This window comes from Anolis carolinensis, chromosome 2 (assembly GCF_035594765.1).
Source record: "Anolis carolinensis isolate JA03-04 chromosome 2, rAnoCar3.1.pri, whole genome shotgun sequence".
Classification (NCBI taxonomy): Eukaryota; Metazoa; Chordata; class Lepidosauria; order Squamata; family Dactyloidae; genus Anolis; species Anolis carolinensis.
In genome coordinates this window covers 128,729,305-128,754,989 of record NC_085842.1, presented here as the reverse complement: position 1 = coordinate 128,754,989, position 25,685 = coordinate 128,729,305, and the positions used below count along the sequence as shown (strand labels likewise).

The 25,685-nt window shown below is 41.6% G+C and overlaps 1 protein-coding gene across 5 annotated transcripts in view; it reads left to right on the top strand.

Annotated features, from left to right (window-relative positions):
* The first annotated feature begins 2,033 nt into the window (after positions 1-2,033).
* Positions 2,034-25,685, top strand: part of nacc1 (nucleus accumbens associated 1) — a 39,035-nt gene continuing 15,383 nt past the window's right edge. For 3 of the 5 annotated variants that reach the window (XM_062970512.1, XM_062970510.1, XM_008117469.3), the window contains exons 1-2: positions 2,034-2,263; positions 24,598-25,612. In XM_062970512.1, the coding sequence (XP_062826582.1) occupies positions 24,631-25,612 (982 nt within the window). In that variant the 5' untranslated portion in view covers positions 2,034-2,263; positions 24,598-24,630. Of the gene's footprint in view, positions 2,264-13,975; positions 14,013-24,597; positions 25,613-25,685 lie in introns of all 5 variants that reach the window. The other 2 variants (XM_008117470.3, XM_062970511.1) reach the window with 2 other exon arrangements.

Below are 25,685 nucleotides of genomic sequence, written 5' to 3'. Positions count from 1 at the left end.
CATATTCATATGTGAACCTTATTATAAATCATCTTTTTGTGCAAAAAAAGGGGGGGGGGGTCTCTGTTCGGCACCACTTTCAATTGCGGTGCCCAGAATTGGACACAGTATTCCAGATGTGGTCTGACCAAGGCAGAATAGAGGGGTAGCATGACTTCCCTGGATCTAGACCAGGGGTCCCCAAACTAAGGCCCGGGGGCCGGATGCGGCCCTCCAAGGTCATTTACCTGGCCCCCGCCCTCAGTTTTATAATATAATATTTTTGTATTAGTTTTAATTTTATAATATATTGTATATACATATAATATTGATAATAATATTATATTATACAATATAATACAAATAATAATACCATATAATAATATTAATTATATGCTATATATTACATAACATATAATAGTATGATGGTATAGTTCAATATAGAATTATATAATGCTAATATTGTGCTATGCTAATAATATAATATATTATATGTACATATACCTGCTCTGAGTCCCCTTCGGGGTGAGAAGGGTGGGATATAAATGTAGTAAATAAATGCAGTAAATAAATAATTAATTTTAGACTTAGGCTCGGCCAAAGTCTGAAATGACTTGAAGTCACACAACAACAACAATCCTAATTAAATTGACTATTTCATTGGCCAGTAGCAGACCCACACTTTCCATTGAAATCCTGATAGGTTTATGTTGGTGAAAATTGTTTTCATTTTTAAATATTGTATTGTTCTTTCGTTGTTGTTGTTTCACTACAAATAAGACATGTGCAGTATGCATAGGAATTTGTATTTTTTTTTCCAAATGATAATTCGGCCCCACAACAGGATTGTGGACCGGCCCTCTGCTTCAAAAGTTTGAAGACCCCTGATCTAGACACTATACTCCTATTTATGCAGGCCAGAATCCCATTGGCTTTTTTTTTTGCTGCAACATCGCATTGTTGACTCATGTTTAACTTGTTGTCCACAAGGACTCCAAGATCCTTTTCACACATAGTGCTGTTGAGCCAGGCATCCCTCATTCTGTATTTTTGAATTTCATTTTTTCTGCCTATCTGCCTCATCACACTAGAGCAGGCATGGGCAAACTTTGAACTGTTAGGAATTGTGGGAGTTGAAGTCCAAAACTGTGCCTGCAGTAGAGCATGGATCCCCTCCTGCAGAATTCTGGGGTTTGTAGTTTAGTGAGGCCCAGGACCTGCCCTTTGTAAACTACAAGCCCCAGAATTTTGCAGGAGGCAGAAACCGGATTTAAAGTGGATCCTTGTTCTAGTGCAGGGATGGGGAAACTTGGACCCTCTGGGTGTTTTGGAGTTCAACTCCCACAATTCCTAACAGCCGGGATCTGAAGTCCAAAACACCCGGAGGGCCCAAGTTTGCCCATGCCTGCTTTAGTATGATGAGTTCCTAAGTGGAGTATCTTGCACTTGTCCCTGTCGAACTTTATTTTGATAGTTTTGGCCCATCTCTCTCCAACCTGTTAAATCTGTTTTGAATTCTGCTCCTGTCTTCAAGAGTATTGTCTACCCCTCCCAATTAGGTTTCGCCCCCTTTGCCAAGCCCAGAGCCCACCATGTTATCACATTCTGGCTAGAACCGTTTCGTCGCAACCCTTTGCGGATTGGGAATCCCTCGCCGAACTGACTTTATTCCTACCGGATGAGAGAGCGATAAGGGTGCCAGATTTGTGGGAAGTCCCTGAGGTGACTCATGTGGCCATTTTGCCTGAGAATGCATTCCAGTCAGGGAGGGAGGGAGGGAGACTCCTGTTTAGTGCAGGCCAGGTAGTGTGTGTGTGTGTGTGTGTGTAAACCCCGCACGTGAGGAAGGCTATTTGGATCTCTAACCCTAACCCTGTCCCCTTCACTGGAGTAGGAAACTTGTGTCCAACTCAATGAGAAAAAAAAGTCGTCAAGTTGAGCAGCAGCAGAGGCAGAGATTTCGCAGTCGCCAAGGAGAGGATGGAGGGAGGGAGGGGCCAGGAGAGGAGCGGGCGCCGTCTCTGGGCTCGGCTAGCCCTGCCTGGGGAGGGGAGGGGGGCGGAGGAGAGCGGCTTCCCGGCCTCCTCGCATTCTTCTTCCCGGGCCGCGGGCGAGCAGGCCCTATCGATGCGCTCGGCGTTCTCTTGAGCCTCCCTGGCCGACAATGAATGGCTGCTGCTGCTGCTGGTGGTGGTAGCGCTGCTTGGAGGGCTTGGGGAGCAGAGCCCCTCCGTTGAGCGCCTGCCTCCCTCCCTCCTCCCTCCCTCCCCACGCCTTTGCACAGGTAATGCCCCCTCCCAGGCCCTTCGAGGCCTCCCGCGCCCCGCTGCTTGTCTCTCCTGGGCTGGGGGCCCTCCTTGCCCCTCCCTCCAGGGGGCGCCCCAAGCCGAGCCCCATCCGGGGCCTAGGCGGGGGGTGGGGGAGAAGTTGCGCAGGCCTCTGCATCCCGGCTAGGCCTCCTGGGCAAGAGGGAGGAGGGAGGAGGGAGGCCAGCCCTTCGAGGAGAGGCGGTGTTGGGGTGGTGGGCCCCACTGGCGACCCTTCTTCCGCCCGGTCCCTCTCCCCCCCTCCCCTCCCCTCCCCCCCGCAGGCCTGCCCAAATGCCCGGCTTCTCTCCCTCCGGACGGAGGCTTTGTCCTCCCGGCCGCCTCCCCGCCGCCCTGCCTGCCCACAGGGCAAAGACGGACCCCAGAGGAAGGCAGGATGGTGCATCCACACCGTGGAATTAGCGTGGAATTTGAGACCACTTCATCTGCCCTGCTTCAGTGCCATGCCATCGTCGGAGTTATTTATTTATTATTTACAAGGCATGGGCAAACTTCGGCCCTCCAGGTGTTTTGGACTTCAACTCCCACAAATCCTAACAGCCGGGCCCATGCCTGTATTTACTGTACTTATACCCCGCCCTTCTCACACACACACACCCCTCCCGAAGGGGGACTCAGGGCGGCTTACAAACTATGGCATTAGTTCAATGCCAGATTAAGATCATAACAATTATCAGTAAAACACAGTATTATAAAACTAAAATAAATATCAATTAAAACAGTCTTTCGAGGATTAAAACATACCAAAAGTCTAGCACAGGCATGGGCCAACTTGGGCCCTCTGGGTGTTTTGGACTGCAACTCCTACGGGCTGTTAGGAATTGTGGGAGTTGCAGTCCAAAACACCCAGAGGACCCAACTTAGGCCCCATGCCTGCTCTAGCACCAGCTGAGCTTTCGCTTAGCCGTTCTTCAGTCTTACTTATCCCCAAAGGCTTTCTTAAATAGCCAGTTCTTAAGATTATTCCTGAAGCTTAAGAGTGAGGGGGCTGTTCTGATGCCACTGGGGAGGGAGTTCCACAGTTGTGGGGTCACCACCTAGAAGGCCTGTTGCAGTTTGGTGAGGCAGCAGCCTGCTTGGGTAGCAAAGGCCAGAGGTTTTGTTCCTTCATCCTGCACAGGGAATAAGTGGGGGGAAGAAACGGTGGGCCAGGAGGAACTTGTTCTGGGAGGTGTTTGTAGGGCAGGGAATGTTGGGGCTGAGGCTGGGGAGGACTTTAGGTATGGGCCCGCATCTTCACTTGGGAGCAAACTCCTCCTGCCCAAATGATGGAGCCGATTCACAAACAAGGTCCCACCTTCCTGACTTGAAGGCATCCCTTCTGCTTTGCAGGGAAGGTTGGAGGAATGAAAAGTTCACTGTAACTGTTTCAGGAATTGGTGGGGCAATTAGTACTTGTTTGCTCCTGATGTGTAAGGTGTGTGTGTGTAGGAAGGGGGAATAAAATGGCTGAAAGGCGTGTTTGTGTGGCAGGGAGAAAATAGTATGGATGCGATGTGGGGATTGTTTTGTCTCCGCAAAGACGCGTCTGTGGAGGTGGCGATGCAAGTTCATGATGAACAAATGTTGTAAGCCATGATTTGCTGTGCAGTTTTCACCATATGTTGTTTGTTTTCTCAAGTCTTGGCGGTTTTTTCTTACTGAATTCCTATTTGCCCTTTCCAACTGCCAAGTTTGTTCTGTCATAGGATTCAGCGACTGCCTTGTAATATCAGATTTCATGACAAGAAGAATTGTGGTGTTATTTTTCACTGGCAAGGGCCCTCTTCGTGAGCAGCCTCCGGTGGTTTTGCCCCAAAGTGGCCCTGAAAATGCAAAGGTGATGGGTATGTGGTACCATAAATGCTGTTCATTCAGCTTCTGAGAAGGTTTCCAGGCATACGCTTCTGTATTTCATCGTTTCTACTACTGTATAGGTTAAGACTACACTGAGAAATTCCAGTCAAAATTGAGATTATGGACACATCTACAGTGTAGAATGACTACACATTAAATTCTATGGCTATGGAAACATGGTAATTGTTTTTAATCAGGTCTTTAGCCTTCTTTGCCAAATAATGCTGATGCCTCACCAAACTACAAATCCCAGGATTCCATAGCATTGAGCTATGGCATTTAAAGTGGTGTCAAACTGCATTTGTTCTACACTGTAGATGTACCCCAAGTAAATGTGAGTTAGACAATGCAGTTCTGCCCCACGGACTGATTGCTGTGCATTTCAGTTGGAATGTTTTGTAGAAAACAAGACTATTTTGTGAGGTTGCCACACAAATCAGATACTATTAGTAATAAGTTCTGTGTCAATGTATAGTGGAATCTCTGCTCTGCAAAACACCTCTATGTTGGTTCAGATGTACTTCTCACTAACTTTAAAAAAAGGTTGGAATTTTGTAGCTGTGTTTTCAAATATTAGCACTTCTGCAGTGATTTGTCTCTTAAAGTATGAGTCAAGGTCGTTTTCAGCTGTGTTTACCATAAATTCAAAGCTGCCAGATTCCTGTGCATATTCACCTGGAGGTGAGTCCCTCTGAATACATTTGGACTTACTTCTGGCCAGACAGGCAGGGAATTGCATTATGTTTTTCTACAGAGATTTATTGTATCATACTTAAGAGGCCAGAGTGCAAAATGTTATCAATGGATTCACTGTGTTTGAAAAAGAACAAATTTCATGGTGTCTGGGAGTCAAGCCATTTCGCCTTCGGTAGCCCGCATTCATCCAAAACAGAGTGTTGTGGTTCAAGCAGGCTAAAGATTTGGCAACTGGTTCAGCAGGCCCGGACTAACTGGTTCAATTCAATTCTTACATATTTAACAACATGTATCATCAGCCTTCTCCAATCTGATGCCATTGCCCATCTTGCTGTGAATGATGGGAGCTATAGTAAAATACTTCCTAGATGGTGTCATTTTGGAAAATACTGTGCTATATAGTTAAATATAGTTGGCAGAAGAATTTTACAGGATGGAGACTGCAAAATATGGTCAGCCTGCCATATCCATAAATTCAACCTTCTATAGATTGAAAATATTTTTTTAAAATCCAGAAAGAAAACATTGATTTTGTCATTTTATACAAGGGACACCATTTTACTGTGTCATTGTATGTAATGGGATTTGAACATCCATGAATCCTGGAACCATGGAGGGTCCTGGATGCAAACTCCAGTTGATACCAAGGGTCCACTGTTTCTTGTTGATCCTTATTTTGTTTCTAGAGAGTAAAATATGACAGAAAAACTGGAAAGATAACTTAGAAGAATGATTAATTAATCAATGATCTTGTTTATTTCCAGACCACATAGTCTAATGTCATTATATTTTCTTTTTCTTGTATCAAGGCGGCCTCTTGTTGGGTAGACTCTGTATTGCCCGGTTCTTTGTAAACCTAACCACCATTGAGGCAGTTTTAGACTTTTAGAGCAAGGGAGATTGTCCGGGCATAGAAAAAACATTTCACCGTGCACATAAATTGTATTCTGTTCTCCTCCCAGCTTATTCCATCAACAGACTGTTCATCTTTGCAGTCTGTTGTATTCTGGATCACATATCTTTTTATAGTAATCTCTGCCCTGCTTCCTGTTCTCCAGGCTTTGAAGAGGGTACAGAACAGACAACAAATCCAAAACATATAAAAACATTCTCGGGTATTAATTTCTATTGTTTGTGTCACTGTACAATTTTTTAAAAATATATTTAAAATCTTACATAAACATTTGAATCCTGGGGGAATTATATATTCTTTTTCAGGTTTACTGAAGAAGTTTCAGATATTCAAAACAGAACAAAAGTTGTTAATTTAGCAGCCACGGTTTATATGAACTTGCAGTGTTCCAGATTACTAAGCATCATTTGGGATCCTTGGGCCTGCCAAGTACCTGTTATAGGAGCTACTAAGTGATAACCTTTTTTCAGCCTTAAACTGATTTCCTTTTCTCTGGCTGTAAGAGCAAATGCTAGCATAGATAACTTGAATGTGTTATCTAGTGATGAAAGTTACCAAAAATAGACTACAGGTGTACTTGAATGTTGTAGTCAGTTATAACTATTTCATCTTATAAAACTGAAAAGAAAGAAAGACGGAAAGAAGAGAGAATATCTTTTCATGTGTTGTCAAGGATTTAATGGCCTGAATTACTAGGTTGTTGTGAGTTTTCCGGGCTCTATGTCCATGTTCCAGAAGCATTCTCCCCTGATGTTTCACCCACATCTTTGGCAGGCATCCTTAGAGGTTGAGGGGTCTGTTGGAAACTAAGTAAGTGAGGTCTATATATCTCTGGAATGTCCAGGGCAAGGGAAAGAACTCTTGTCTGCTTGAAGTATGTGTGAATGTTGCAATTTGCCACCTGAATTAGCATTTTAATGGCCAGCAATTTCAGGGCCTGGCTGGTAGCTGACTGGGGGAATCCTTCGTTTGGAGATGTTAACTGGCCCAGATCGATACCAGCTACATAATTCTCTTATGATGCTTTTTGGTGGAAACAATACATAAAGTATAGAAATAAAGACTAGAATGTTTTGTATGTGATAGAAATATCAACATATGTTTGTTAAGCAGATTGGGGTAGGAGTTCATTCTATTCAGCACACTTTTAAAAATTGCTAGAGCTTGAGAACAATACCAGAAAATAGAGGAGTATTAGTAAGTTAGGCAATATTGTTTCTTGTGGCAGATTTGGACTCTATTGAGCTTATCTTTGGTCTGACTCAGCGTCTTAGAAGATTTCTAGTGTGACATACTCATAATATGAGTATGTAATAATAGTATTGGGGGTTTTTTAGTGTAAGAAAATGGTGTATGGTAGTAGACTTTAGAGGAAAAGAAAGGAATATTGCAGTCTGCTCATTGAAGAGCAGACTTTCTGCTTTAGGAGATGTTTGCAATTCCCAGATGACTTAAATAGTGAAATACAGATATAGTGCAATCTGGTATTTCATGGCTCACTTTGTCATTGATGATTGGGAAGTTCAGATAGGCAAGTACAGTAGAGTCTCACTTATCCAACATAAACGGGCCAGCAGAATGTTGGATAAGCGAATCTGTTGGATAATAAGGAGGGATTAAGGAAAAGCCTATTAAACATCAAATTAGGTTATGATTTTACAAATTAAGGACCAAAACATCATGTTATACAACAAATTTGACAAAAAAGTAGTTCAATACTCAGTAATGCTATGCAGTAATTACTGTATTTACGAATTTAGCACCAAAATATCATGATGTATTGAAAACATTGACTACAAAAATGTGTTGGATAATCCAGAATGTTGGATAAGCGAATGTTGGATAAGTGAGATTCTACTGTATGTAGGATTCTGTGCAAGGTGAATGGAAAGGCTGGCAGAGGAGGGAGAGAGCACTCCTTTTTCCTCTGTGACCAACAAAGAATCAAAATAGACTGGATAGATCTGATAGACAACATTTTTAACACCATGTGCTTATACTATATATTAAAACATAGACATTTTTAATGTTTTGTATTCCTCTTCTCTATGCCTTTTCACTCTATGCAATTACAGTCCTGTAATTCCACTGTAGTTGCCATGGCTCCATCCTGTGGCATCCTGGGATGTGTCTTTTGAGGTCCCAGGGAGCTCCCTAGCTGAGAACCTAAAGACCTCTCCTTTCAAGGCAAATCCCAGGATCCCATAGCATGAAACCACATCCATTTAAACGGAACTATAGCTCTATAACTATGTAGTGCGAAAGACACGAATGCCTCAGTAAACAATGTTAGATCACAAGACAAGACTTCCTCTACTTTGTGAACAAGTCTGGAGGAAGCCTCTGCTTACCTTTTTTGTTACGTTCTAAATGTTTTGTTAACCAACAAGATTAGTAAACGGGATATAAATCCTTCAAATCATAATAGTTGCCAGGTCTGCTGGTTGGTTATTTTCCCTGGTTCTGGGCTTGCCAAACTAGTTTGGTTCCTGTTTTCATTTGAATGCAAAAGTAAACTGCAGCTGCAAAAGCTCGCTAATTCTATTCTTGATGAATTTTCAAGGAAGAAATTGCGGTAGACAGTGTTTGTCCATCGCATAGTGGGCATTTATCTTCATAAAGAGTATGTTGTCTGTATAAATGGGAGGTCTCATTTTCTTGCTGATATTTTGTTTTAATTTTACAAAACAGAAAGAAAATTGCAACGGGGGATAAGAGATATTAATGATGTCAATGATGTAGGAAATGATATTATGAGGGTGAAGATTCTCATATTTCTAAACTTACTACCAATCCATTTATGTTCCTGGACTCCTTAAACCTTGTGTGTTTTGTCAATAACAAGGAAACAAAAGAGTTTTAAAGTAATAGCCTCTAAGCTTTCAAGTGGAGGCAGAGATTCTTTTGCCTCTGGGATTTGCTAAGGTCACTGTCACCATAGTGCCAGAACGCAAAAAGTTTTCTGGTTTGCATTGACACAGCTGATTATGTAAGAAGAGAGACTAGCTCAGACTTCAGAAAATATGTAGTCCTGGTTACAGCGCCCCTACAACATATGAAAAAGGCCTTGAGAACTTTGGACAATTTTGTGTCCAATTAATTTAAACATGCATTATTCATAGCCCTAATATCTTTTGATAGATGGTGGTTTATAAATATCCTAATAAATTAAATGCATAATATTAAGTGTCAATATATTTGTCCATGAAGAGAACTGGAATTCTTATAATCTGTAAAGCCTCTGTATCTGCAGGGGATATGTTCCCAGACTTCATGTGGTTATGCAAAACCACAGAGAATAGCACATTGAAATAAAGGGCTTCTGCCCCAAGTCTACCATAGAATTGCGCTGGAGAAATTAGAAAATGCCAGAAGTGCAGAAATGAAACCATAGGCACTAGACATCATATGTATGTCAGCCTTCTGGTTATTTATTCACTAATATTATCTGCTTGGGTTCAGTAAGCCTTATTTCTAAATTTGAGTGCTTGATTAGAGTACAGAAATATCTGGTCTACAGTTTTGTCTTCAGCAAACACCAGCAAGATGTCTTTGTAAAGTTTGCAAGCAGGATATGATGGGGATGAACCTTTCTTAGAGTTTTGTAAAGCATCCAGTAAATAGAGACATTCAACTGCATCTGATGGAGTGGAATAGAGTTCTTTAGAATTTTTTTTCCTTAGAACTCTCAAGGATGTTACAAGATTCTTTTACAGCTTTTTATGCTGAAAAGGACTACAACATGAGAGAGGCTCAATTTTCACCATTTGGCACAAGGATGTTTTGGAAGTAACTTGGCAGGTGTGCTGTTCAAGCCATCCAGGGTCAAGTGCATGAGGCAGGCTGCTCAAAGGTCTTTTTGGCTGAAAGCAGCTGTAAAACTGAATTTCTAGTTACAATCTGTTGGGATGGACCTAACTTTTCAATATGTTTCACAACATAAGAAACCAGAAGTATTAAGGAATTTGTTGTCTCCAGATATTATCCTATGTTACTTATTTGGGGGGGGGGGGGGAGTAGTGGGAGGCTGAAGTTATTTGGTTATGTGATCCTTTTGTGGTCTGGTTGAGGAATTAATGCAAATATTTATGACAGTTGCCTGGCCTTCACATACCTAGCTTCATCTTTCACCCTATCTAAAGTAGACAAGATACCTTGCAGGCTTGACCCTTTGGTAAGTGGCTTGTTATGTACTTTTACTTATGATGTGTGGCAACCCTAAGTGGAAGCAATAAATTTCTTGGCAAGAGGGAGAGATATTGCTTTCCTCTGAGAAAGAGAGAGTATAACTGACCCAAGGTCACCCATTACATTTCTGCAGCTGAGCAACAATTTGAATACTGGTTGGTCCTAACCCAGCACTCAAACCACTGCACAACATTGGTTTTCATGAAGCCAGCGATATCTCTCTGTTTGTCCATTGGTTCTTTCCTACCTAATTTTAAAATCATATAATGACCCTCTATGGACCTTCTGTCTGGTTTTTGCTTTGATCATCTGACCTCTGGGTGAGGTGAATCCTAAAAACTCAGCCACATTTAATTTACTTTGGGCCCACCAGGTCACTCTCAAAGAGAAGTGGGAGACATTTCTTATCTGCTTGGAAGTCATGAATTTGCTGTATCATGATTCAGTTAAACATGATGAAAATGAATTTAATTTTGTTAGAGCCAGACAGCGAAATTGATAGAGAACATTGCAATCTTGATCAGGGTGTTATCTGCAAATGAAATATTTAAAATATGCTTGACTCATTGTGTGGTGGGGCAAGAGGAAGACACTGCTATTTCATTGTGAGTACTTCCTAAGTTCAGGGCTTAGTAACTGAACCCTGATTAATGTGCATACTGAAATTGAGTTGCTCCCAGAGAATAGCCATATCTTCATAAAGATTTTCTTAATTAGTGTTTTGCCACCAAAATGAACAACATCTTGGATGAAAACCACTGTTAGCTGTGTGCACAAGAAGTATCACTACATTTCGTCCTTAATTTTGGTGACATGCTGAAAATTGCCATGGTTGGCCTCCCAAACAGGAGCATGCTTAATCAAAATCAGAGCCAGTGTGATGTAGTGGCTGGAGTCTTCGGATAAAGCTGGCTATGAATTCAAATCCCTGCTCTACCAGAAAGCTCAGTTGATAACCTTGGGACGATCACTGTCATTGACGGGAATTGTGAAGATACAAGACCTGAAAGAATGCATATCACTGTTCATGTATCCCATTCTTAGCTACTGGGGGAAAAGCAAGAGGGAAAATATATACAACAAAGGACATTACAATTATTTTTTTGTGGATTTAAAAATAGATTAGCTTCTCAGCTTTAAATGTGTCCACAGTTTATCTCCTTAGCCACCCCCAGGTATAAAAGTCTTTGATGGGCCAGTTACAGGAGAGCAAATAAAAATCAACCTCTCTGTGGTCTTTCTGAGCAGTCCTTCCTTCTTGAGCTCTCAGCTGGTTTAACTGTGCTTCTCCCTTCAGCAGTTAACAAAATATATTTCTACCTAACCAGACATAGATGCTTTTTCTTTAAGACTGATATCCTCCTAAGGTTTAGGATAGCATTTCTGCTGACTCTTGATATCTGAGCAGAGCGCTGCCAGACGCAACAAACCCTTGATCAGGCTGGGATAAGAACAAACGCAGGCAGTGATCTGCAGGGATTTTCCCCGGCAGCCCTTGGCCTTTTGTTCCTTGTTTCATCCCTCCCTGGACCACTAGCTCTGTTACACCTTCCGTTCTGAAGAACGATATAGTATCAGATGTCTAAGCCAGGTGGTTAGTATGAAGGGACAAAAGAGCAGGGGCTTTTTGAGTGACACTATAACAAAGGGAGAAACAAAGAGTTATAGAGAGAGACTTTCTTATGCTGAAGGAGTCTCTGTTCTAGGATGACATGTGAGTTGGGCCTGCTTAACAGCTGTTGAGTGGATACCAAGCTGATGAGCTCTAACTCTCTCCCTTTCACTCCTCCTGTCCATGTCTTCCTAGTATTATATTGGTGGTACTATTTGTCACAACATCTGCAGGAAAGCCAAGCATTAACTCAGCAAAGGAGGAATGGACCTGGTATGCAGTCTGGGAGTGCTTGATGCTCTATGGCTGTTAGGTGAACAGGGCACGAATATCATTATTGACTGGAATAGGAGAGCATAAGACTCTCTGTCTAGGGAAAGTGTGGGTCTCTGCTCCAAAGCTGAGGAAAGCCTGCATCTTCAGGATCAGATTAGATAAGACATGACATGGGAGTTTTGAAATTGCTGGGCGTCTAGAAGTTTTTCTCAATGGGATGGATAAATAGGAGTACGGGGGCAGAATGATTTTCTTCCAGAAAACAACCATAGTAAGGGGCATTTTTTTAGAAAAGAAAAAAAAATCACATAGATCACAAAACTCCACATTGCATCTAGTTTTGAGTGCCTGGAATCTTATGTTCTGGAGTAAAATACCACTTTAAACTAGGTATCCCTTAGAGATAAACTTTTCCCCTTCTGCACCCCAATAAAGGAGAAGGGACAGTTCATACTCAAGAGCAGAAGGCTTCCATTTGATATAAGGAGTGCACTGTGGATTTGCCTACCCAGAGAGAAGCAATGTGACTGTTGAGTACTTCTTAACTAAAGCACCGACTGTCAGCATGGAGTGATACTGCTGCTATTAATAACTTCTTCTAAAGTAACCTCTACCTTATTTTTTGAAAAAGAGAGAGAGGTGAAGGTGATAGAGGGAAAAACAGCCGAGTGTCCCTTCAGTAGAAAAGTCTGATCTGGGGCAGTTCCCTGCAGAGGAGGACTACAGTTTCTGATGGGACTCTACTGGAGAAAGCAAATGCTGCTGGCTGTTGCAGCTCTGCCTCGAGGAGGCACCTGTGCTTGTTTATGTGTGTCTTGTGATAAAGGATCCAGGCAGTTTCTTGTATCTCATCTAAGATGCTTCTGATTCTGGAATGCTATTTATGCTCTTTGTGGCAGGCCTTTGCTCATGATATATACACCATTCGGATGCAGAAGCAGCTGAATTGTTTTTCCTGATTCAGGCAGAGATAGACGCAGGAGTTCTAGAGCCCAGGCTTTAAATACAAGGGCTCTTTAAATGGTAAGATATTTAATTGAACTCTGAGCAGCAGTGCTCCTTACATGTTCAAGTGTAAAGCAAGGAGCAGCCTTTCTCCCCTGACTCCACCCCAAAGCTCACCTTCAGCTTGGTGAACCTGCCTCTAACAAAGGCTATTCCAGAAAGCAGCAGCTGAATTGCACTGCAGTTATATTGCTTAGATACGCATGACCATGGAATATTCTGTTTAGAAACAGATATGCAGGAAAGGAAGAATATCTGTAATCTTGGTTTCCTTAATTCTGAGGAAATAGAGGCTCTAGTTGAAGTAAATCCATTAGGATTTCTAAATTCATTACCAATATGGGGCATGTTCTATCCTTTTCTGCCTCCTGCATTGTATTTGTGTCCCTCTGGTATAAAAACAATGGCAAACAGCCAACATCCAAAATGGCTATTCTTTCTTCTTGAAAAGTGTAGGTTTAAGTCTCTAAACTTCATTAATGTTATGTTTAAACTATCTTGAAAATGGTTAACTTAAATGAAAGAGAAAAAAACATTATGTATAATCAGTCTTTATCTAGAAGCATTTCCTGTACTACAGCTCCCACTGAAGCCAAAGCAAGGCTGTGGTATCCATGTGGGTAGTAACAGATCCACATGGTTATCTCTGTGATTATACTCACTAGGCACCTTTGGTCACTATGTGTTTTGGGGGATGTTTGAGTAGTTAAAATTGGGTACTGTGTCTGGATCACCTCAATCATAACTTTTACTAAACTATGTGCAGTAGTTAGTCCGTAGCATGTATATTTGCTTTATTTATTTTGGTTTATGCACATATAACATACATTTCACTTTTATGACCCTCTATGAAGATTCCCCTGTCACTCTTCATATTTTTGGACTGAAACTTCCATAAGCACTGACTAGGCCAAGTGACCTATGGTCTGGGGGTTGCCGTCTGAAACATCTGGAGGGCATCAGATTTCTACTTGCACATGCCTTTCATTTGATTTTTTAAAAAAAGAACCAACAACAAATTACATCTATAAGAATGTTAAGATATACTGGTCCTTTAGATCATTTCTGTGTTAATGTTCATATTTTCTGCATTCATACTTTCATGTGGTCTGAGATATCTCTTCCTCTTCTGTCCTGCAACAGGGAAGAAAATTTCACGTGAGCTTCCAAATGTTGAGCTGTAAGTCCCAACATTTTTCATTATTAGTTGTGCTAGCCAGAGCTGCTGGGAATATAATGCTCACTTCTGCTTTTTCTTTGATAGTTGCCCATAGTTGTGTTGTAAGAATATTCAGCTTATGCCATATCTTGAAATTAAGATTTTTTTTTCTAACCATGCTCTATAAAAAAGTTAAAAGACCAAGTTAAATAATTTAGCAACAATATACTTTTGTACTCATTTATTTGCATTAGATGCCATGATAGGCATAGCTTATAGCCCAATATCAGGTATAATTTAATGAAGTGAAGCGGTATTAACAGCTAACAAACTTTTTCAACATTATTTTCCTCTTAGTCATTATTTTATATTTTGCAAAGTACTGCACATTCTCTCTATTTTGTAAATGAATGTATTTTGTTTCTGAAACTGAATAAAATGCCTAAGAATGCATGTCTCTTCAAATGAAGTGCTAAATTGCAATTTTACAGAATACAGATCATAAGATGGTCATATTCACCAGTTTTATGCTTCATGTATTATTATAAATTATGAAGCATATCAATACATAAAAAGAATGTGAAGTCTGTAGAATTTGTTCATCCTACAAACCAGTATTTGAACAATATTTATTTGATTAGCTACGTTTTAAAATGCAACATACTGCTCCATACAGACATTGGATTCTTTGAAGGATTTATGAGCCTTGCAACAAACAGGGAACTGGCACTCTCATTCTAGGCACATTTATTTCGGAGTAATTCTGCTTTGAGTGCTGGTGTTAAATATTTCAAATATTTCCATATTTTTAAAATCTACTAAAACTACTTACTGGTTCTTGCTGTGCTGTAGCATACTTTCAAATAATTGCTTCTTAGTGTAAGATAACATATTTAAATCTGATCACCTTCCCAGCAGGTTAGAAGAATAGAACCTAGCTCATTTATTTACAGGGATAACGGATAAAATTTAGAAACTGGGTCCCATATCTACTCATGTATAAGTTGACTTCATTTATAAGTCAAAGGTAAGTTTGGGGATCAAAATTATGGAATTCAATATGACCTGTGGGCAAGTCATGGACCATCCTGTAGAGAAGGGAAGGCAGAAGTACAAGGTGCTCCTGACCACTGCTGCCGTTTTCCCACCCAGACTTTTTAAAAAGCCAAAAGCAATGCCTTGGCAGAGAAAGTAGGGTGTCAGTCCTTTTTTAGGTTCTCTGAGACTAAGTTCTCAACTTTTGCCACTCTATTCAGAGAAGCAGATGGTTTCTTTTTTGATAAAAATTAAGATATAGTCAGCCCAGGTTTTTGGGTTGATTTTAAATAATAATATAGTAATAATAATAATATAACAGCAACAATAACTTTTTTTTTGTATCCCACCCCATCTCCCCAAAGGGACTCGGGGCAGCTCACATGGGGATCAAGCCCAAATCTATTCTATATTCTATTCTATATCCATAATAAAAGTGAAAAGTGTCACGGGTGTTCACTCAGACAGCCTCCGACCTCCACAAACAGGCTATAGTTCCCAGTGCTAAGGAGCCACCAAGTCACTCCCATCCACTGACATTGCGGTTACAGCGAGCTCCATGAACATGTAGTCCAAACCCTGCCAGTGTCCTCCCCAAACATTACAGCCCACCACCCAAGGAATGCTTTCATTTGTGGACAATTTCATCCTAGATTTTGCATTTTCCTCCACCACAGACAGGCATCCCAGGGTTCTCCATTGATGCGAAATGTGCATGACCCCGCCTACTGCCCTCCCCTTTCAAATCTGTCTGCATAACAAACAGCAGAACTGAGCAGCAACTACATTTACTAGAGGAGTTTGGGGATTGACTCCACATGGTGGAAGTTGTAATTCACCCTGCATCAAGTCACAGCACTGTGACTCCTACTGTGGAATTTAGAGGAGTTGTAGTTCACCTACACCCAGAACACTATGAACTCAAACAATGATGGGTCTGGACCAAACTTGCCATGCATACCTGATATGCCCAGATTTTAATACTGGTGGGTTTTGAGGGGAATTGGCCTGGACATTTGGGAGTAGTAGGTTTTGGGATTTATAGTTAACCTGCAATCGAACCCCACTGATGATGGACCAGGACCACACTTGGCACACAGACCCCCATAACCTAGAGAACATTGGACAAATTTGGGGAAAAGGCAGTTATAGTTCACCTGCATCCAGAGAAACAGTGACCCCCACCGACAATGGACCAGGACCAATATCAAAATGCATTTAAAACGTGTAAACATAAAAACAAGACATATAAAATACAATGAAAATATACTCAACCAACCAATTACCATGGTGCAGTTAGCATATTCAAGACTGGAGTGAGGCAATAGAATTTATATAGGTGCAATATCTTGCAACCTCTAAAATGCGTGGTTCTTTACATGTGTACATGCAATACTTCTTTGAGGACAAATCTGTTTGTACTTCAAATGATTGAGATAGGGCTTAATAGAACTCCAATTTCCCCCCTTTCCCCATGTCCTTATCTGCAGGCAAGCTGCACAATGAGATGTTTGGTGCTATTTTACATAAACCTCCCATAGTTCCATCCAATCCTCTGGGTACCATTTATGGGTCTCACAGGAGTATGCTTTGACCTTCCACTTCCTCATTGCTTTGTCTGCACACCTGAACAGAGGGAAAGCATAGGACTATTTTGAACCCTCTCAGGTTCTCATACCCATAGCTCGGTCTCAAAAAATTGGATTGGTTATATTTTCATATAACAACCCCTAGTGGTGCAGCAGAATAAATCGCTGAGCTGCTGAACTTGCTGGCCGAAAGGTTGGCAGTTCGAATCTGGAGAGCGGGGTGAGCTCCTGCTGTTAGCCCCAGCTTCTGCTAACCTGGCAGTTCGAAAACATTCAAATGTGAGTAGATCAATAGGTACCTCTCCGGAGGGAAGGTAACAGTGCTCCATGCAGTCATGCTGGCCACATGACCTAGGAGGTGTCTACAGGCTTAGAAATGGAGATGAGCACCAACCCCCAGAGTCAGACATGATTAGGGAAAACCTTTATCTTTATCTTATATTTTCATAAGTGAGGGGAGGAGGACAAACATTTTGCCGTGTCATTGTTCTTTCTCATTATTTCTGGTTCAAAATTGTGGTTCAAATCATGTGGAGTATTTTTTTACCATTTCTTGCATGATGAAGGCTTCAACCATAAGGAATAAAAATACCTGGCAGAAGACTTAGTATTTTCAAGATTTTCAATATATTTGAACGTCAGTCACAATCCTGTTATAATGGTAGCCATGGATGAATCCCATTTAAAGCAATGGAATGAAAGAGGCCATATGTATCCCCCCCACCTCCCCCCAAGAAAGCACAGTTTTCTGTTTGGGGGAGAAATTTCTACTTGTGGATGAAGAGGGAACTAAAAAAACAAAACCCCACAACCCACTAACTTTTGAGAGACAGGTGGATCTTAAGTACTATTGTAGTAAAGGTAAAGGTTTTCCCCTGACATTAAGTCCAGTCGTAACCGACTCTGGGGTGTGGTGCTCATCTCCATTTCTAAGCCGAAGAGCCGGTGTTGTCCGTAGACACCTCCAAGGTCATGTGGCCGGCATGACTGCATGGAGCGCCGTTACCTTCTCGCCGGAGCGATACCTATTGCTCTACTCACATTGGCATGTTTTCGAACTGCTAGGTTGGCAGGAGCTGGAGCTAACAGTGGCCGCTCACGCCGCTCCCGGGGCTTGAACCTGGGACCTTTCGGTCTGCAGCTCAGTGCTTTAATAGTATATATTAAATATATAAGTATATATTTAATAGTATATATTAAATATATACTATTGTAGTATATATTTAAAAATGAAGTTAGAAGTATTTTCACATCCCTGTCTCCATAGACACTAATGTTTCACCCTACAACTCATACAACTTTTTGAAGGGATTTTCAATTCAGTAATATCTATGCAATAGACTTTTCAAAGCCACTCAAGACCAGTTCAAGGCATTGCTGCTTGAAACAATGAGCAAGATGGTGTCTTGCTCTAACATAAAAATATAATAATAGTAAAACTTTATTTCTCCTCGAGGGGACTCGGGGCAGCTCACAACATTAACATTATTAATGTTGTGAATTTCTGGTCTTGTTAACACCTTTTTTAAAACCCTCTGTTTTAAATGTTTTACAATTTTATATTTCTGATCTGTGACCATGATAATAAAATTAATTTAACATTGTTAATGGGACAGTGTCAACCACCAGACCTGGACATAAGGGGATACTTTAGTGCAGTGGTTCTCAACCTGGGGTCCCCAGATGTTTTTGGTCTGCAACTCCCAGAAATCCAAGTCAGTTTACCAGCTGTTAGGATTTCTGGAAGTTGAAGGCCAAAAACATCTGGGGACCCTAGGTTGAGAACCACTGGTTTAGTGGGTTCAGGACAGATTGTATGGAAAACAATGCTCCATTTTCCAGTAGAAAGTTGGAATGTTTAAATATTTAGGAGGGAAGGCTGTCATTGCTGCTTCATGTCATCTGCTACGTAGACCATTATTTCTTGCTGTCTGATAGTAGGGCCAGCCCTGGTACTTCTGTATACAAATATGTCTGATTTAATGAAGTAGTTGCACTCTTGGACATTCTTAAACAGAAAATTTGGTACTGGAAATAACATGAAAAGAAAGGAGCAGTTCAACATGTTTTAGCAAACTTTTTTTCAAAATGCATAATATTCAGGTATGAAATGAAACAGACTGATCAGGTAGGCCTTGTCTTTGGTAAATAAAACAAATAAACCTTCTAGAAAACAAGTAAAACCCTTTTCCAGAATGCACGCAAGAATCACTTTTTTTAACAGCCTCCACTTATGTTTTTTTTTTTTTTTTTAGCCAGACTTACAAATCTATGTTTGTTTTTCACAGCTTGGAGAAGCTAGTGAAGGGAGGCTTATCTGTTTTCTGCTTTTTTTGTTTTGCTGTTTATGCATGTTCAGAAAAGGCCATTTGAAGTCAGCTACTATTTTCCTCGTGTGCTGGTAGCACACAGACCACTGTATGATCATTTGGAGTAGAACCCCATTCTTTCCCAGCTCAAGTTTTAATGCAAGGTTTACCTCAGATAGGATTCCCCCGGTGGCGCAGTGGGTTAAACCGCTGAGCTGCTGAACTTGCTTACCAAAAGGTTAGCTGTTCAAATCCAGGGAGTGGGGTGAGCTCCTGCTATTAGCCCCAGCTTCTGCTAACCTAGCAGTTCAAAAACATGCAAATGTGAGTAGATTAATAAGTACTGCTTCGGTGGAAGCAACGATGCTCCATGCAGTCATGCCGGCCACATGACTGCATAAGTGTCTACGGACAACACCAGTTCTTTGGCTTAGAAATGGAGATGAGCACCAACCCCCATAGTCGGACATGACTAGACTTAATATCAGGGGAAAACCTTTACCTTTACTTTACTGCAGATATGCTGCCACAGCCTGCTAGCTCTGCTTCACCATCCTCCCAATCGTGATGGTAGTAAAATCATCTAGCTGGACAGAGGACAAGGAAGAAAAGGGGGGCTTGATGAGGATGTAAAAACTGTAAAAAGGTGTTTCTTTATCATAGGCTTTGTTAACTATAGAGAACTAAAATATCTAAAGTTTTGTTCAGAAACAGAAGTGTTTAAATATGAATGTGAGAGTGTATATATATATAATGGAAAGAGGGATCAAGGTTTTAGTGAAGCCTAGCCCCACAACTTGAATGCAAAACTCTCTGTGGGGAAGTAATCTGTAGTCATCCTCGTTGTGTTGTTCTGCTCAACCCCTCTTGAAATGACGTTTCAGTCCAACCTACGTTTGTGGGGATTTCTGAAAGCAACAGTCACTGTGCTGTGCCTTCAGGCCTCAGGATTTGCCCACTCTGCTGCCAGCTTCATATCATTCCTTACGCTACATATCTTCACTCAGGGTGCTTTGTGACTGATAGATTTTTAAAGGCAGCTGTTGGAAAAACATGATCCCTGTCAGGACAAAGTACCTCTTCTCCTTAGTAAAAAGAGTAGATTCGTTTTTAGTGGTTAACATTCCACCCAGCGTTAACCTGCCTCCACAGTTGGCACATCTGAAGTAATAGAAAGCACGTGACTGTTTTCTCTGTCTTTTTGCAAAAGCATTCATTTAAATTCATGCCATTTCTTATCTCTAATCCGCATAATGTTTGTCTTAAACAGACATTACCCATGATGCTATGCTCGACTTTTTACTGGAGAAAATTATGCATAGCATCACAGAGGGTCTTTCTTCCTTCCCAAATAGGCTGCAGGGCTGAAAGGTCTCCGTGCATTTGCAGACCAATATTGCTGAATTACAGCCTGTTTATGACATATGGAATAATTATTTGCATTTTATTCTGTGGATTCGTCTAACACAACCCTGCCCCTTTCCAGTATTGATAAGGGAACTATGTTTATACAGTATCTAGATGTTTTTCTGTAATATATTTTGCAGTGTTTCATAATATCAAAATGTCTTAAGGGCTTTTCTGTAAAGCGTCACATTTAGCAATGATACAATGAAGCATGTTAAAAATCACAACAGGTATAAAAAGCATAGATTAAGAAATGAGAATGCCCTGCAAAGAGTGGTCTTTCTCATTGCCAGTCGCCACCAAGCTGTTCTTTATGTAGTAAGAGACAGATATTCTTTTTGAAGCTTCTTAGCAAATAAGAAGAGGCAATTTTTATAGCACAAAAACACTCTCTGTTTGTGTGTATAAGCTATATTTATTGTGTACACTTGAATACTTGTACACAGCTCTGGATTATTGGCAGCTCTGTATTGGTACTGTATATCTGTCTTGGATATGCGTGTGCCCCGAATCTTATATTTTTTGCTGTCTGGTAGTTTTGAGATAGCTTATTGCTTATTTATAGTAATAAATAAATGGGAAAAGCCCCAAGTGGAGTCAAGCACAGTGTGAACAGCATACCAGTTGGCTAGGAAGAATTATGGCATTGAATTAAACTTGGGTGTGGAATATGAGCCCAAAAATCAATGTTTCCGTCTTGAGGAACCGTTAAAGCACATGCCCATTGGAGATGGTTGGTGGAAGTCTTGATTTATTGTTACAAAACCTACTCACTACTTGCAAGCAGTTCTAGTGTAGCCATCCATTTACACCTTCAGCTTTCCTCACAGAAAGCAAGAACAGAGAAATTCAAAAAAGATCAAGCCATAATAAAAGCCAGTTATAAAGCCATTTAAAAATATCCCCAAAGGAAACTTGAGGGGACTGACCCCTTAGGGACATGTAGATTTGTGGGATCATGGCTTGATATTGGAAGCTATGCTGATCTTTGGATGTTTTTAGCACTAACACTTTTCTCATTGCAAATTCTCAAAGAGGGAGATCTTTTAATCCTGAGCAAGGGGAGAAACTAAAACTTTGGTAATTTGCTCTACATAGACCTTAATTTCAAGGGCAGAGGGGGAGTGTAGTTATATATTTTTTAATATTTTATTTGTGAGGTACTAGAGAGAGAACATATGTTTGAGCTTGTTGTCGGTCACTTCTTTGCTCAGTCTCAGCCTTACAGCAGGATGGATGTTGAGAATCCCCCGCTTCCAGGCATCAGGCTGAATTTAAATGGCCTTCTGGCTTCCCTTCTGTTGCTACAGTGCTGTGATTCAAGCTGTATAAAGAGCAGTTACTTGACGTTTAAGCTTACAAAATAGCAATTGCTATCTATTGATAGCTTCCATGGAAGAGTTTACTTTGTAGAAGTGTGCAGTACCTTTTTTCAGCCCAGCTTTTCGAGATACCTTCTTTTTTTTTTGCTTTGGTCCAGACTGAATAATAATAATAATAATAATAATAATAATAATAATAATAATAATAATAATAATAATAATGTGATTTTGTGATACGAAATCCAGCATATCTATCATGTTTGCTGTGTCATAATAAAATAATAATAATAATAATAATAATAATAATAATAATAATCTTTATTTATATCCCGCCCCCTCTCCAAAAGGACTTGGGGTGCTTTTACAACAAAATTGAAACATAACACATACATAAGCAAAAGCAAAAAGACAGGACATAATATATAACCAACAATTGTAAGCAGGTTAAATTAACCTTCTGTTGGGTCCACAGCTGTAGCATTTTGTATGGTCTGAATGTAACACTAAGAAATATTTAAGAAATGCTTAAAGTATAGAGAGTGCTTTTATCTAACAGACAAACAATTGGTTTGGGCTTTCAAAGGCAGAAACAGGAAGAGTATTGCTTGAGAAATTTTAATCTGAATCTTCAAGCCTCTGCTCGATATGCTGTACTTCTCTCATTGTCGGGCCAGAAAATAAATGTGTATGCTTCATAATAAGTTCCATTATATCAAACATATGACCTGACGCTGTCACAACCTAGCTATCCAGAATATTGTGAGCTCCACGTGATTGACAATAGCTTTTCTGCCATCTTGGCTTTGGCCTACTCTCTGCAAAGCTTTCTCCACATTAAAATGAATATTTTATCTTCTTTCTGCATTATCTACTTCTTACATTTTCCACTTTTTCAAAAAACCATAAAGCTGTGTAAAAATAACACATTAATAATCTACGGTATTTTATTTTATTTCAACTCTGTTAAACATTAAACTCTTACACTTGTCCTAGTGATTTCATGGTTATTCTCTTCCTGACTCAATGACTACAAAAACGGAAATTAATAACTGAACTGCTTATACTTTTAAGTTTCCTCCCAACAGAAATCATTCCTACTGTAAGGTTTTTGTTTACAAGTTGTGCCATGTTCTGAAATATGAGGAGATGGAGCCAGCCACAAAATGCAGCATAATCTTGTTTTATCCATATGAACACAGGGAAAGCATCTGTTAACTCACCTTGACTATTGGTCTGTCACACTCAGTGATCTCAGCTGACTTCTGCCAATGCCTCCTAGGTTTCAAGATTCCTCCTTTGCCCTCCCTAAAGACATTTAGTATTAATCTGTCTTATTTAGTTTCAACTATATTAAACATCATACTGTCACAGTTATGCTAGTGGTTTCACAAGAATCTCATTTCTGACTTGTTGATTCTACAAGGTTTCAGGATTATTTCTTAGCCCTCCCTGGAGAACCCTAGTGTTCCCTGGCAATCCCCTGACCAAGTAAAAGCCAGATGAAAAGCTGCATAGGTTCTGAAGCCAGAGGAAATCAAAAGCATTTATGGTAGTATGGTTCTCCTAGATCATTATGAGATAACTGGCATTTCAACCCAGTTTTATAATATACCTGGCTTAGCCCTGTAATAATTATGTGAAAAAGATCTTGGAGTCCTTGTGGACAACAAGTTAAACATGAGCCAGCAATGTGATGCGGCTGCTAAGAAAGCCAACGGGATTTTGGCCTGCATCAATAGGGGTATAGCGTCTAGATCCAGGGAAGACACGCTACCCCTCTATTCTGCCTTGGTCAGACCACACCTGGAATACTGTGTCCAATTCTAGGCACCGCAGTTGGAGGGAGATGTTGACAAACTGGAAAGCGTCCAGAGGAGGGCAACTAAAATGATCAAAGGTCTGGAGAACAAGCCCTATGAGGAGCGGCTTAAAGAACTAGGCATGTTTAGCCTGCAAAAGAGAAGGCTGAGAGGAGACATGATAGCCATGTACAAATACGTGAAGGGAAGTCATAGGGAGGAGGGAGCAAGCTTGTTTTCTGCTGCCCTGCAGACTAAGACACGGAACAATGGCTTCAAACTACAGGAAAGGAGATTCCACCTGAACATCAGGAAGAACTTCCTCACTGTGAGGGCTGTTCAGCAGTGGAACTCTCTCCCCAGGACTGTGGTGGAGGCTCCTTCCTTGGAGGCTTTTAAACAGAAGCTGGATGGCCATCTGTCGGGGGTGCTTTGAATGCGATTTCCTGCTTCTTGGCAGGGGGTTGGACTGGATGGCCCATGAGGTCTCTTCCAACTCTACTATTCTATGATTCTATGTTGGCCATACTGCAGCCTCATGCAGTGCTTACTTTAACTAGTATAATATACAGTGTTCCCTCACTACTTTGGGGTTCGCTTTTCGCGGACTCGCTGTTTTGCAGTTTTTTAATAAACACTAAAATAATATTATAAATCATAAAAAATATGATTTACAGTGGCAATGGTCTTAGTCGGGTGCAGGCGGCCCAAATAGCAGCGGGAAGAGAAGGAGGCAGCTCCATGTTCCCCTGCCTCTTTCTTCTCTCCTTCCATGTCTTCCTTCCTTCCTCCCTCCCTCCCTCTTTGTACTTTCTTCCTAAGGAGAAGCCTAGCGTCCCTACTTAGCGGATTTTCACTTATCGCGGGTGGTCCTGGAACGTAAACCCCACGATAAGTGAGGGAACACTGAAATGCTGCTGTTTTTAGATGCAGCACATCCAATGGTCAATAAGGTGGCCTATATTTCATCTTCTCTGCTGCCATTTGTGGTAATTTTTTTAAAGCAACTGAATGATAAAATAGAATAGTTAACTTCCTCTTCTCCTTCTCCCACTCCCACTCCCTAAGTCTTATTGTTGGCTCTCTTTAACTTTTTCTGTTTGTGTGCTATATGCAACCTCTCGGGCTCCTTGTTCCCTTTCTAGTGTACCCATCCAAGTGAGGAGGTGAAGGAGAGGATGGCTCAGATTCTCCAGATGGAGATCCCCAACTTTGGTAACAGCATCCTGGAGTGCCTGAACGAGCAGCGGTTGCAGGGCCTGTACTGCGATGTCTCTGTTGTGGTGAAAGGCCATGCTTTCAAGGCACACCGGGCTGTCCTGGCTGCCAGCAGCTGCTACTTCCGGGACCTTTTCAACAACAGCAAGAGCACAGTAGTGGAGCTCCCTGGTGCTGTGCAGCCCCAGTCCTTCCAGCAGATTCTCAGCTTCTGCTACACTGGCCGTCTCAGCATGAATGTGGGTGACCAGTTCCTGCTCATGTACACAGCAGGATTCTTGCAGATCCAGGAGATCATGGAGAAGGGGACTGAGTTCTTCCTGAAAGTCAGCTCGCCCAGTTGTGACTCCCAGGGCTTGCACACGGAGGAGACGCCGTCCTCGGAGCCACAGAGCCCTGTGGCACAGACGTCCACATGGCCCTCCGGCAATACTCCCCTGCCCCTTGTCTCCCGCGTAAAGACAGAGCAGCAGGACTCGGACTCTGTCCAGTGCACGTTTGTGGTTAAGAGGCTCTGGGAAAACAGCCAGAAGGAAGGAGGAGGTGGTGGTGGTAATAACGGCAGCCGCAAAATGGCCAAGATCTCCTCCCAGCAGGATTTGAGTGGCAACCGACAGGCCCAGCAGCAGCAGCAGCAGCAACAACAACAACAACAACAACAGGTCCAACAACAGCAGCAACAGGCTCAGCAGCAGCAGCAGCAACAGGTACAGCAGCAGGGGGCCCTAACGGGAGGAGGAGGAGCAGGCGTGGTCAGTGGCCCCAGCACTTCAGACCAGACCAGCCCAGGCACCTCCAGTGCCTATACCAGTGACAGCCCCAGCTCCTACCACAATGAGGAAGACGAAGAGGAGGATCCTCCTGAGGAGGGCTCTGACGAGCAGTACCGACAGATCTGCAACATGTACACTATGTACAGCATGATGAATGTAGGACAAACAGGTGAGTGGCAAATGTGAGTTGCCAGTGAGTGGCATTCCTGTTTTCCACAAAGGGAGGCTAATATGGAAGCTGC